The 15,473-nt window shown below is 40.1% G+C and overlaps 1 protein-coding gene across 4 annotated transcripts in view; it reads left to right on the forward strand.

Moving 5' to 3' along the window:
* Positions 1-7,965, forward strand: part of fermt2 (FERM domain containing kindlin 2) — a 72,912-nt gene extending 64,947 nt beyond the window's left edge. For all 4 annotated transcript variants that reach the window (XM_084096017.1, XM_084096014.1, XM_084096016.1 and 1 more), the window contains 3 exons: positions 1,635-1,759; positions 4,257-4,398; positions 6,473-7,965. In XM_084096017.1, coding sequence (XP_083952143.1) covers positions 1,635-1,759; positions 4,257-4,398; positions 6,473-6,646 — 441 coding nt within the window. In that variant the 3' untranslated portion in view covers positions 6,647-7,965. The remainder of the gene's footprint in view (positions 1-1,634; positions 1,760-4,256; positions 4,399-6,472) is intronic.
* The last annotated feature ends 7,508 nt before the right edge of the window (positions 7,966-15,473 follow it).

The following is a 15,473-nucleotide window of genomic DNA, read 5'->3' on the forward strand; positions in this document are numbered from 1 at the left end:
TTTCAAGCATGATTATACCCCTAAATATAATCATATTGTTATTATTATTATCATTATTATTACAATTATTGTTTTGTGATATTTATTTAGATGACACAATGGGCCCTATTTTAACGATCTGAAACGCAAGTATCAAGCGCAAAACGCAAGTAACTTTGTGGGCGGATCTCGGGCGCTGTTGCTATTACACCGGCGGGATAAATGACTCTCGCGCTCGACGCAAATCTAAAATGGGTTGGTCTGAAGTAGCTTCATTACTCATAGGTGTGGTTTGGGCGTATCGTGAAATAAACCAATCAGAGTGACATCTCACATTCCCTTTAAGAGCAGGCACGCTTGTTCCATGGCGGATTGCTATTATAATGCCGGATTTGCCAGACGCACGCCAGGAGCGGTTCACAGCCGAGGAGACCGACGTTCTCGTCAGGGCCGTAAAACACAGAGAAGTGACATTGGGGATGGAGAAACACACCCAAATTAGCTTCGGTTAAACAGGCGTATAATAATTTGGGTTAATGTGTAAGCTAGATTTATGCCTATTTTTTTCACATCTTCATGGACATTGTAATGGTTATTGTAATTATGTGGAATATTTTTCCTTGTAATTATGTATGGTTTGCAAAAATGGCAACTGCTGCGTCTGTGTGTAGATGAGAGAAGCAAAGTGTAAGCGCGTTGTGCACACGCTACATTATGGCCAAGCCCTTTAAAATAGCATCTGAATAACGCGCCACGGAATTGTTTTCTGAAACTGCAAAAGACTTCGGAACACGCCTCCTCTTTTCTCTGAACCGCCCCCGGGAGCGCAAGTCCATTCCCTAATTTACCGACGTGCGTCTGTGGAGGGAAAAGTCTGCTGTGCGTCGGGTGCAAAATAGGAATGATACATGCGTCGGTGTACAAAGTCAGTTTTGCTGGGTGCAAGATAGGGCCCAATGCCTTTTCCTGCAGCTCCTAAAGGGACATGGTGACGGTAAAAAAAGAGATGGGATGAAAATTATATGCAAATCTTTTGTGATAGAACGCAACGTTTCCTTGGGGAACGCAATAGTTTCACGAGCGAGTTTTTTACCATCTTATAGTTTTTTTAATCCCCATCTCTTATGTTCCCGTTGGGGCTCCATCATTTTCACTGTAATCAACGCATTATTTGTCTAATAGGATGTTTAAAATCTTGCAGAAATGTTTTTTTGAAAGGGGCCTCTGTGTAATTGAACGACCCTTTTAGGCAGTTTTTTAGCATGTCAGCTGATCCGCAGCTGAGAGAAGCTTTTATGAAGCAAGTCATCGATCAGTGGGAGGCTCCAGTGACATCACTCATTTCTTTATGCGAAAATGTTTCATGCTCTGGGAAAATAAGGACTAAACAATGGTAGCTGGGATTGCAATGGCTTCTGTGTATGTGTGTTAAATGGCATGTATAACAGATCATAACGGTTGCTTGAATAAGAGGAGGCGTCTCATGTTCACATGGTGATTGGATGCGGCAGTTTCATATTAAAGTGTCTGGTGTTGCATTCTTCTCTGGGGTTGTTTCCTAACGACAGTGTCTGTGTGCTCACTCTGTACTCCTGCTTAAGTTATGATTGCTTGTAGCACTTGTTTATTAATGTTCACATATGCATTATCCTCAGATTTCCGCCCGTATTCTGGAAGCTCATCAGAATGTGGCCCAGATGAGCCTCATTGAGGCCAAGATGCGCTTCATACAGGCATGGCAGTCCTTGCCGGAGTTTGGAATGACCCATTTTCTTGCCAAGTAAGTTTCTTCTAGAAAACCCGATGGTTCTGTCGGATATCTTGATTAAATGATGGTCGGCCAATAACAACAGAATTCCTCGTTGAAGAGATAGAAAGCTCTAGGAGATGTTACTGTTCAGGCTCTTTCATCTTTTACTTGCCTTGATGTTGTTTCAAACCCATCTGACTTCATCCACCTTTCTTCCTTATCTGTGGATATAAATGAATGGGGACTGATGCTTTCAGGCTTCAAAAAAGACAAACCATAAAAGTATCGAGTCAAGTCAAGTTTATTTGTATAGCACCTTGCACAATACACATTGTTTCAGAGCAGCTTTACAGAAAATCATGTTGTTATTGTCAATAATATCTTAACAGCTTTATGCCTAACAGTTTCATTTAGAGCTGGGCGATCAATATAGTTATAGTTATATAGTTATAGTTATATAGTTTACATCTTAGTCTCGATAAATTACTATTTGGTGATGTGAATCACTATCATGGGTAAATGATGCATATAATATACAGGTCTAAAACTTTGATCATTCAAACTTAAAGTGTCCCTATTATGCTTTTTTGCATCTTATCTTTCATGTAATGTGTAATATAGCTGTTTGTGAATGTAAAAGGTCTGAAAAGTCTCAAAGATCAAAGTGCAGATAAATGGATTTATTGTCTCCTAAAAGAAAGAATCGATTCTAAGTGGTCAACAATCACAACAGACTGAGCCATCTGACCAATCAGAGCAGAGTAGACCAATCACAACAGACTGAGCCATCTGACCAATCAGAGCAGAGTAGACCAATCACAACAGACTGAGCCATCTGACCAATCAGAGCAGAGTAGACCAATCACAACAGACTGGGTCATCTGACCAATCAGAGCAGAGTAGACCAATCACAACAGACTGAACTATCTGACCAATCAGAGCAGAGTAGACCAATCACAACAGACTGAGCCATCTGACCAATCAGAGCAGAGTAGACCAATCACAACAGACTGAGCCGTCTGACCAATCAGAGCACAGCAGGCTTTCAGAAAGGAGGGGCTTAGAGAGACTGAATCTTTATCGAACCGTCTCAGACTCTGTGAGAAAAGAGCTGATGCTGCAATGTATATTATGAGGAAAATTAAAGTGTTTTTGACCTTGCATGCATGAAAACCTATTGTAGGAATATCAAAATTAGGAACCTTTAAAATAGCAGCATAATAGGGGCACTTTAAAATTGAGTGTTACAATTTTGCCATGTTAATTAAAGGGATATTTCACCGCTGGAAAGATGAATGTGTATTTAAATTGGGTCATTTATGTAGTAGAAATGTGAAATTATTTTAGAAGTTGGTGCCTTCTAGACTGAGAAAAGACAGAATATGTATTTTTGGCTCATGTGGATGAAAGACAACAACTCCCAGAATGCACTTGCTTCGCTGCCCTACGAGGCCCAAGCCACGCCTACCGGTTACAGAGGGCAGTATCGGGAGAAATGATACAGCTAGGCTACTAGTCGACTGGAAACTGAAAAGACGGCGTTTTATGGTGAGATCCCCCTATGGGCGGGTTGAAGACATGCGGGACGAGCTCCTCCTACTGGCTGGAGTCTCTCGCCTCTGGACACAAAAGCCTCTGATGACGATAAATGATTTCTGCATCATCTGAGGTTTTATTCCAGACACACAATACAGAAATCTCTTGTCTCAGGGGGACATGAGGGAGGGAAGCACGGTCATTACAAAATACTACCGGGTTTCTACTGATACAAAGCTTAATGCTAATCGGTGAAGTATCCCTAATTAAGACATGGCATAATACTAAAACACTAAACATTGTACATAATATATTTCGTCCAAGAGTGTGCAAGCCAAAGGCAGCTGTGGCAAGGAATTTGAATAATGAAGGAAAAAACATTTTTCAAGTCTTCTGAAGTCATGACAGATTTGTGTTAGAAACAAACTGAAATGTATTATTCTTCTCTTCCAAAAGAGCTGGTAAACACTGCAACGAGATCATTAAGTAAGTGTGTTGAACTCGAGAACCAGATAAACCAGCTGATTGAAAAGATCTGACACAAACCGGACAGAGCTACTTCTTACATGAACTCTCGTGCAAGTGCCGGTTCAGATTTCCAGTGAATAACAGCTACATTTCAGCCTCACACAATGATTTCATATGGCTTTAGAAGAATAACACAGAGTACATTATAAGGCACTTCTCTGCTTAAAGTTTCAGTCCCCATTTATTGTTATTACAAAATTGTAATCGCAAGTCCTCCGAATTTGCCCTTTGAGTTCCTCACAAGAGAGTCTCACAGGTTTGGAACGGCACGAGGGAGAGTGAATGATGACAATGCTCATTTTTAGGTAAACTATCCCTTTAAGAAGTAATTTCCCTAATATGTCCGCCACTATATCTTTAATTTCTTCTTCTCATTGTCTCTTCACATAATCTAGTCGGATAAAGATTGAACCTGCCTTTTCTCTATATTTCTGTTGTTAATTGTTCAAGTTCATCAAATTAGGTTTCAGGGGGGCAAGAAAGATGAGCTGATCGGCATCACCTACAACAGACTGATCCGCATGGACGCCGGCACAGGAGACGCCATCAAGACCTGGCGCTTCAGCAACATGAAGCAGTGGAACGTCAACTGGGAGATCAAGATGGTGAGATGCTCTTAATGTTACGCCTTCAGCCCATGATGTCATTCAGCACGTTTACATGAACACCGACACGCTGAGAACGGACAGAAATCTGTTTATTGAAATAACCCGATTTTCCGGTTTACATGCAAATCAATAACGCCCGTTTCACACACACTCCGTGTGCGGTGCAGGATCAGCGCGTGCTATAGTGCTTTCACATATGATGCGTTTGCAGTGCGTAACTGATCCGCGGCTGTACCACAAACACATACTCACTATTTGTATTTCAAATCCAGAAGTTATCAGCAACTTTTATTTAAAAAAAAGTTTTGTCAGCATTGCGATTCTCTTTGTACACATATACACTCTTTAATAGATGTTTAAACATAATTTAAACAACGCATTATTCAGTGCTACTTCTATATAGATATATATATTAAGTTGCTCAAGCAAGTGGTAAAATATTTAACCATGTACTTATATTAAGATCGCAAACATTTTAAATTAAAACTTAAAATTGACAAAAACAGCCGACTCTCGTGCCTTTTCTTTTGCATTTAAATTTTAATACAATAAATCTTGCATGTCACAAAGAACTTGTTTTTCCACCTCCACGAATGAGACGAGTGTTGTTCATTATGTCGCCTTGTTGAGGTAAATTGTAGTTTTCCTTGCTTTACCCTGGTCTTAAAGTAAAAAAGATGACTGAAAAATAGTAGAATTAAATTAAATACATTTATGGTGAGATTACTACATTTTATTTAATTAAATGCATTTATGGTGAGATTATTATATTTTCAGCTCAATCTGTGTTCATTTTGACCACGAATCATGCGCTGTCACTTTAATTCAGCGTTTGCAGCACAGCAGGAATAGACTCGGTGCGGAAACGATCTCTGCACTGCTGTATACGCACCGCTCCTGGAACGCACCGCCGGACCGCATCCGCGTGCAGTGTGAAGCTCTGACCTGTTAACAAGGGTGCGGGGAAAACTACGCACCGCATACGCATAATGTGTGAAACAGGCGTAACAGTGCAAGTAATCGCGTTTACAAGAGTGTTAAAAAAACAGGTTATTCCCCGGTGAGCTCGCGCTCGATCGTGTGCATCATTAAATGAGCGAATGTTTGACTATTCCTTTTAACTCTTTAATGAAAATAATGTCAAAGTCAGTTAGAATAATCAAATGTAACAATTTATTATGTCAGGTAAATGTATCATGCCAATTTCATAATCAATTCAAAGATAATCAATACAAAACATCAAATGCTCTGGAATAAAGAGAAAAGATGCGAACCCAACATTAAGATATACATGATGCTAAGAGGTCTTGACTCTCAGCCTCACGGGCGAATCTGAGGTACAGAAAGGCCCGAATCCCCCGCTGCATTTCATTATATAGTCAGAACCTCTTTCACTTTGCAACATGTAATTTGCATTCAGAGGTTGCACCTTTTGGGGGTGAGTGACCATTTGCCAGGAGATCACCTTCCTTTGTGTGCCAGTTATCTCTAAACTCTTAAAATCCTTATTACCTTTTGTTTTACTTATTTGGAAATGAGACATTTGTACCAGTCGCACTGAGACATTTCAAATGATACTAAATATGTATAATACTCGATGTTAATCATTCACATTAAACTATACATTTTCTTGGGTGAATTCAGATGATCTGAGTGTGAGAGAGAGGGGGTGAGAGAAGGGGGAAAGAGATGTAGATTAGGCACAAGGGCTAGTTCAAATGTTAATTTCCAGAGAGGTCCTTTATGATCTCTCAGGGTCTGGTCGCTCTTCAACCAGACTGTCCGGCATCTCCTTATTTCTCAATTCTTACAGTGGTGACGTCAAAACATAAAAATTTAAACATTCTAAATGTCATAATCATTTGTTAACAAACAAGTATTCATTACTTCAATGAGCTCATTGTTTAAATGTTTAAATTGATTGATGTACGTTTCTGAAGTACTTAGACAGTTCCCTCTGATAGCAGATCACTCTGAAGTGTGGACTCATGCATGTTCTGTACAGCTGCTCTGAAACGATGTGTATTTATAAGAAACGCTTTGAGTTTCTCCGTCTCTGCTCTCGCGTCAGGTGACGGTGGAGTTTGCGGACGAGCCGAGCCTGGCCTTCATCTGTGCCGAGGTGGACTGTAAAGTGGTGCACGAGTTCATCGGCGGATACATCTTCCTCTCCACGCGTGCCAAAGACCAGAACGAGTCTCTGGACGAGGAGATGTTCTACAAGCTGACCAGCGGCTGGGTCTGAGAGGCGCTCGCACCGCTTCACTCTCTCGCTCTCACTCTTCCTCTCTTTCACAGCTCCATCGGCCCACAGCCTAATCGCTCCAAAACCTTTATCGTTTCCGTTTAAAACGCGTTCATAACACTAGCAGAAGCGCCGAGTCCGTGGAGAACCTGCTGCTTCCCTGATGAAGCATTAAACATAGCCATGACCTTTCACCCCTGAATAGAAATATGCAGATTATTTATTTGTCACTAATTTACGTTGCATCTCTCCGGGTAATTGTTGAATGTTGCTCGTCTTTGGTGATAATTGTGTCGCATTAATGTGATGTTATAGAAACACTAGAGAAGGGTTTGCTACGCTAGCTTTAGCGTTGCTGCTTCATTGAGTTGATGACGCCACACTTTTGTCAGGAATCCATTCGAGTTGGCCGTTTCTAAGCACTTCTAGCGTGAGCTGAGTCTCTGCTTCGATAAGCTGATGTTTGAACACTACATTTAATGACACGGATATTTTTTTACACTATGAAGAAGGAGAGTCGCCCACGTTTTTGTAGCAAACCGCTAGCAGTGAAGCAACATAGGACAACATTATGAATCTGCTTTTGAAGCTCGTTGATTTCCAAATGTTGGAAGTTTCTTTTTATTATTATTTTCCTGTTATTTTATTCATCACTCTTTATTGTGAACCAGTATAGTATTATTCAGAAGTATTTCTTTAATACCCACCAGCGATAGGTCACAAACCATGCAATTTTCTTTCTTTTTCTTCTTCTTTTTTTATTTCTTTCCAAAATGAAGGATTGTTAAATGAAGTATTAGATTTGTTTTGTATCTAATGTATAAAAAACACACACACACAGGTTTTAAAAAAGAAATTGTACAGTTATTTTTTTGCTGCTTTTTTCTGTCATTTTTTGGAAGTGTATTTTTTCCAGAAGAGAGGGAAAAAAAGCCATTTTTTTGACATTTGAGGATTGGTGCCTGTCGATCTTAAGGACTCTTAGAAAAATATATATAAGTGCATATGAAGAAGTGGAATAAAATCATGTAGATTAAGCCATTCTTTATGTCTCCGGTGAGGAGGAGCGTAACTGATGACGTATAGCCTTAATCAACACTAATGAAGGCCAGCAGAATCACTTCTTGTCAGTATTTCTCCTGATGTCTCCCCATATGAAGGTGTTTCCAGAGCCAGAAATGAAGGTTATTATTATTATTTTGTTTATTTGGTTTTTTCTCAGATGCCAGCAGTGCGTTGCATGGCCTGCTGTTTTAAGATTGTAAAAATGCCATTTACCTGACAAATAAATAATAAAATCATTTTTATTTAAACTCTTACGAGGATGATTCAGCAGGCCTTTGTTCCACGTGTGTTTTTCCCATCAGCCCCTGCAGTGGCCCGTCTTCACCACAGGAGAGCAGTCCTGAAACACTTCTGTGAGAGCAGGTTTACTTGGACTGAGAGATGCAACTGTTTTACAATTCTACAAGAGTCCATTAATTCGAAATAAAAAGTATAGCACAAATTAAGGCTTTAAAGGGATACGCCACCTGAGGATGAAAGCTCTCTCATCATTTACTCCCCTCTTGACATCTCTAAAGTACACTGCCGTTCACAAGTTTGGGGTCGCTAAGATCTTTAATGTTTTTAAAAGTCTCTTCTGCTCACCAAAGCTGTGTTTATTTGATTAAAAATACAGTAAAAATTGTGAAATATTATTCCAGTGTAAATCAGCTGTTCTCTATGTGAATATACAGTAAAGTGTAATTTATTCCTGTGATCAAAGCTGAATTTTCAGCATCATTACTCCAGTCTTCAGTGTCACATGATCCTTCAGAAATCACTCTGATATGATGCTCAAGAAACATTTATGATTATTATCAGTGTTGAAAACAGTTCAGATTTCTGTGGAAAGTCGGAAACCGTCATACATTTTATTTCTCAGGATTCTTTGATGAATAGAAAGTTCAAAAGAACAACATTTATTTGAAATAGAATCTTTTGTAACATTATAAATGTCTTTACTGTCACTTTTGATCAATTTAATGTGTCCTTGATGAATAAAAGTATTCATTTCTTTAACTTCTTTCCAAAAAAATCTTACTGACCCCAAACTTGTGAACGGTAGTGTATATGACATTCTTTCTTCAGATAAACACACATCAAGATTTGTAGGAATATATTCCACCTCTATATTCTGTCGGTTGACTCTTGGGAAAAACCGCTCGAGACGATAATCCATACGATCCCGGTGGATGAATCGATGTCTTCTGAAGCCAAACGATAACTTTAGGTGTGTGTGAGACAAATACTGACATCTTAAACATAAATCATTGCTTTGTCTACATTTGCGTGCATTATATGGACTTCCAGAGATGGATTATTTTCCTAAACATCTTAATTTGTGTTTATCTGACTAAAATAAAGTCTTATACATCAGGGATGAGGATGAGTGAATGATGAGAGAACTTTTTTGGGGTGGAGTAACGTTATCCCTTTAAACATTATTATTTAGACATTTTGGTATCTGCATAATAATGAATTGTAAATGTAGCCACTCGTAAAGTTAGTTTGCTTTACTGAGGTGATCGAGCAACATGCTAAACAACGTTCTGTAGAAGAACATGCTAACATGCTATGTGTTTAAAGATAACCTCACAGTGTTCGAGTCGCTGGTGTTTCAGAAAACTCCGCTGTCCTGTTTCTCCAACACGTCTCTGTCATGTTTGGGTGCTGATGGTTTACATTTGCTCTGTTCAAAGGTTATTTAAGACCTCATCAATATTAAGCTGCAGGACGGGAGAAGAGAGGCGAAGTTTGAACTAATGTTCTTGCGTAATCTTTATTTTAACTCATGATTATGAAGTATCACATTGTCTTTTTAATTTTGATGTATGACTATTTTATTCTGTTTTTGAATGACCATAAATATGGCACAACAAGCTAGCTGATGTTCTTGGTCTTCTGTGACAGAGCTTTAACCAAAGAGTTGAGATATTTATGTACTGTAAGAGCAGTCAAATAAATATACAAGAAAAACAACTTCATCTTCCATTTTTGTTTAATCCTGCCTTTTGATACAAAAAACCGTTTTGGTTATGCCGAACTAACTGCAAAACAGTTATTCACACATTCATTTTTAAATACATTTTTAGTAAGACGACTATGCTTATTGTATGAACATGAACATCTGCAGCTGCTCCCTTTAAAAGTGTATTTTTATAAAGAAATTCATATATAGGTACAATTAATATTTGACTACAGAATTGAAATGATCGCTGCATGTTAACTGGTTTATGGCTTAATGTAGAGGAAATATGTGTCATTCATAATTTTGCCTATGTTTAATAATTAGATCATGGAGTTTTTAAGGTTAATGGGTGTTAACAATAATAAGCTTATTAGAGTTCATTTGAAAAATTAAACACATATGCATACATCAACTTGCATAGAACAAATAAACTTACCTTTCTTTAGAAACACACACAACTTACAAGAATTAGATGCTCACAACAACCTATTTTTTACAGTCTATGACAACAACCCAGCCATAGCGGTGGAGAGTGGAACTGCAAGAGCTTTCCTGGAATAATGCAAAACTAATAAATAACCAATTCACAATTGCTTGAAATCGCAATCGCAAAAAGATGTTAAAACGGACAAAGGTGATGTTGGCAAATCCATGAATGTTGTACAAAACAGGCTTGAAACTCTTGAGCTCAAGATACATACATACACAGTTATATAGAGAATATACAGTGCAATGCATAAGTGAATACACCCATGCTAAAGTTGACTAAAAAGAGGAATAAAAAATCATATTTTGGAAATTGAACTTAATGCCTTAATTTAAAAAAATAGGAAAAATCCAACCTTTAAGGACACCAATTTTCTTTGTGAATGAATAATGTATCGTAAATAAATAAATGTTCTTCCTTAAAATACATGGTGCATAAGTGAGTACACCCCTATGTTAAATTCCCATAGAGGCAGGCAGATTTTTATTTTTAAGTATTTTAAAAAAAAATTTTTTAGGATACTATGCATCCTGATAAAGTTCCCTTGGCCTTTGGAATTAAAATAGCCCCACATCATCACATAGCCTTCACCATACCTAGAGATTGGCATGGGGTACTTTCCATAAGATCATCTCTCAATGCAAATCAAACTAGCTTTTAGGCTAACTGAAATAAAATCATGCCAATCTCTAGGTATGGTGAATGCTATGTGATGATGTGGGGCTATTTTAATTCCAAAGGCCAAGGGAACTTTATCAGGATGCATAGTATCCTAAAAAAATACTTAAAAATAAAAATCTGCCTGCCTCTATGGGAATTTAACATAGGGGTGTACTCACTTATGCACCATGTATTTTAAGGAAGAACATTTATTTATTTACGATACATTATTCATTCACAAAGAAAATTGGTGTCCTTAAAGGTTGGTTTTTCCTAATTTTTTAAATTAAGGCATTAAGTTCAATTTCCAAAATATGATTTTTTATTCCTCTTTTTAGTCAACTTTAGCATGGGTGTATTCACTTATGCATTGCACTGTATAACCAGCAGTGAAATGTAATAACAGGTCCGCTCCATGGACAGTGCAATTATTATCAGAATACAAACACAAGAAGAAATACGGATAAATATAGATATGTATGTACTAATAAATATTTAGGTGAGCAGAAATGTACAAGAGAAGAATGTGCAAACAGGTTGTAGCCTACATGTACATGGTAGTAACAAAAAAATAAATAAATAATGCAATGCATGATCAGATGAATAATCTTGAATTAAAGGAACACTGTTTCTTTAAATGATAGAGTAAGTTTGACTGATGCAATATGACACCGGTGGGTGTGAATTCATGAAAGGTAGTATGACCTTTGACCTGAAGATTTTCATTTCTGTTCATTAAATGTAAACACACATTATTGTGCCAGGACTGGGTTTATCTGTCACTGGTATCATGGAGAAGGGGGTTCAGACAGGCTGAATAAGCTTATTAACCCTTCAACGCAACTACATAAAATTCATTGATATTCACTGATTATTTTAAAACTGACATGTATAGTTGACTGTGATGGACTTGTCGTCTGTCCTTACTGAATGGACGGATGGATAATGGATGGAAAATTACTTTTTTTAAATGAAAACCGCAATGAGTTCAGAGATGATGACTCTTTGGACCGCAAATAGTGTGTTTTGAGGAAATATAGACAGAATACAAAGCTTTAAAATATGGGTATATTTAAAGTGCCATCATTACTGTTTGTATCAATAAGTGCTGTGGAAGAGCTGAAATTCAGATATGCTAATGGCCATTACTATTCTGACACATGCTGCAAGCAGTCGACCAATCACAACAGCTTGAGCCATCTGACCAATCAGAGCTGAGTCGACTAATCACAACAGACTGGGCCATCTGACCAATCAGAGCTGAGTCGACCAATCACAACAGACTGAGCCATCTGACCAATCAGAGCAGAGTAGACCAATCACAACAGACTGAACCATCTGATCAATCAGAGCAGAGTAGACCAATCACAACAGACTGAGCCATCTGACCAATCAGAGCAGAGTAGACCAATCACAACAGACTGAGCCATCTGACCAATCAGAGCAGAGTAGACCAATCACAACAGACTGAACCATCTGACCAATCAGAGCAGAGTAGACCAATCACAACAGACTGAGCCATCTGACCAATCAGAGCAGAGTAGACCAATCACAACAGACTGAGCCATCTGACCAATCAGAGCAGAGTAGACCAATCACAACAGACTGAGCCATCTGACCAATCAGAGCAGAGTAGACCAATCACAACAGACTGAGCCATCTGACCAATCAGAGCAGAGTCGACCAATCAAAACAGCATGAGCCATCTGACCAATCAGAGCAGAGTAGACCAATCACAACAGACTGAGCCATCTGACCAATCAGAGCAGAGTAGACCAATCACAACAGACTGAACCATCTGACCAATCAGAGCAGAGCAGACCAATCACAACAGACTGAACCATCTGACCAATCAGAGCAGAGTAGACCAATCACAACAGACTGGGTCATCTGACCAATCAGAGCAGAGTAGACCAATCACAACAGACTGAGCCATCTGACCAATCAGAGCAGAGTAGACCAATCACAACAGACTGAACCATCTGACCAATCAGAGCAGAGTAGACCAATCACAACAGACTGAACCATCTGACCAATCAGAGCAGAGTAGACCAATCACAACAGACTGGTGTCACAGTGTCTGGTTTGTGTATCCCCGGGTAACCACTAGAGCGGCCATTCCCAAACTGTGGTCCGCGGACCACTAGTGGTCCGTGAGGGTACTGCAGGTGGTCCATGGAAAGGCAAAATAAAATATAAAATAATATTTTTTTACCTTCATTTTACCAGGAAATTCCCATAAAAAAAAGTAAAAAGAATATGTAGGCCTATATTGATATCAAATTTTAATTAAATTGTCAAGTTATTGTGTGATTACTAAAATAGGCTAGTGGCGCTCGGCCGTGACGTTCAGTGCCGTTAGAACCACATCATGGATCGGTGGATAACAACAGGTTCTCCGAAGAGAAAAGGGCAGAGGCAAATATGTTCTCATTATCACATCACACACATATATTTATATGAAACGAAATGTTTTATAAATGGAATGAATAAGGCCTGTTATTATTTTAATTTCCAGTTAGTTTCTTGATCTCGCGTTTCTGAAATGTTTTGCGGATGTGCTGTTAAGTGGACAAACTCAAACCTACTTTTTGAGGACTTGTAAAACTCTGAAGATTAATAATCCCCTAAAATCACCAAAGGTTTTGAAATGTTGACTATATCCAAGTGTTTTTATTACTGTATAGATTTCATACTCCATTGCTATGGAAATAAGCCTGTTGTTCAAATGAACCTGATTATGCCCTCGGGCGCTTGAGTAAATAAATAAATTAAATATGTGGCAGCCGTTGTGTGCAGTAAACTTTCTTTTAACAAGCCTGTTGTACTGATGTGATGACCAGTTATAGTTTTAGTGCTAGTAAGCCTATATAGAGATGCGGATTAATTCAGGTAGGACTGTGTGTAGACATATTTTATTATGTGTATTAGCCTATGAGGTGGTCCGCGGAAATTCTTGATTACAAATAGTGGTCCACACACACACAAAAAAAGGAAAACCCCTGCACTAGAGGTCCTCTTCCCCCACAGTGTCTTTCACTCATTCACTACATTTCCCATCATCCTGTTCTGTATTATCATTGATTCATTGAACGCAGCTGTTTCCCCTCACCTTGTTAGTGTCTGTGTATATATACCCTGTCTGTGTCAGTGTTTGTCATGGAGTCCTTGTATATTGTCACACCACTTCTGGAAGTCTGTTTTTGCTTGTTCTGGTTTGTTTCTTGTTTTTGGATTGCCTTATTAGATTTTGACCCTTGCCTGGACTAGTTTGTGAGTATGGATTTCCCAAATAAATACTGCGATTGGATCTTACCTTTTCCTGTGTGTGTATCGTGACAGAAGGACTCCATCATGTCAAGATCCAGCAGTACGGGTTTCTGTATCCTTCCCCCTACTACTGGGAAGAAAAGAATGCAGCAGAGTGGGATTTCTCGAGCCGGAGAGGCGGAGCCTCGTATGACTTTATTTGAGTGTTTTGCTTTGTGGGCTCGTATCACTGAGGAGAGTGCTGCGCTCCCTGTGGATTCCGGGGAGACAGCAGCATCCACTCGCTCTCGAACACGGCGGAGGAGGAGGAAGACTTCCTGCCTCCCTAATGACCCGGAGACCGTCCCGGAGCAGATCACTTTCGTCCCGGAGGCCGTGCCCGTGCAGCCCGCTGTCGTCCCGGAGCTGCCCACCATCAGTCCTGCCACGGCCAAGAGGGCTGTCTTCCTTTTTTATGCATTGGCTGTACTGCATGCATGGAGGAGACACATGAGTAGTGCCGACCCAGAGACTGTTCACGTCACGTCTGCCGAGCCAGTGTCTCCGGACAAGATGGCCGCCGAGCCAGTGTCTCCGGACAAGATGGCCGCCGCCACCGAGCCAGTGTCTCCGGACAAGATGGCCGCCGCCGAGCCGGTGTCTGTTCCTGTTCCTGAGCCGGTGTCTGTTCCTGTGCCTGAGCCGGTGTCTGTTCCTCCGCCATGGCCGCCCGAGGGGTCATCTCAGCCCTGGCCGCCTGCACGACCTGCTCCGCCCTGGCCGCCCGAGGGGAAGTCTCCGCCCTGGCCGCCCGATGGACTGTCGTCTCCGCCCTGGCCGCCTGCACTACCCGCTCCACCCAGGCCACCGGCTAGGCCATCAACCCCGGTTCCTGTTCCCCTCCATGGACCTGGCCCCCTATCCCTCCCCCTGATCCTCCACCGTTCCACCTCCCTCCTGGACTCTTGTTTTTGTTTTTCTTAGGAGCGTCTGGTAGCCGCTCCTTAGAGGGGGGGTACTGTCACAGTGTCTGGTTTGTGTATCCCCGGGTAACCATTAGAGGTCCTCTTCCCCCACGGTGTATTTCACTCATTCACTACATTTCCCATCATCCTGTTCTGTATTATCATTGATTCATTGCACACAGCTGTTTCCCCTCACCTTGTTAGTGTCTATGTATATATACCCTGTCTGTGTCAGTGTTTGTCATGGAGTCCTTGTATATTGTCACACCACTTCTGGAAGTCTGTTTTTGCTTGTTCTTATTTGTTTCTTGTTTTTGGATTGCCTTATTGGATTTTGACCCTTGCCTGGACTAGTTTGTGAGTACGGATTTCCCAAATAAATACTGCGATTGGATCTTACCTTTTCCCGTGTGTGTATCGTGACAACTGGGTCATCTGACCAATCAGAGCAGA

Source organism: Abramis brama, assembly GCF_963993115.1.
Source record: "Abramis brama genome assembly, chromosome: 21".
NCBI lineage: Eukaryota > Metazoa > Chordata > Actinopteri > Cypriniformes > Leuciscidae > Abramis > Abramis brama.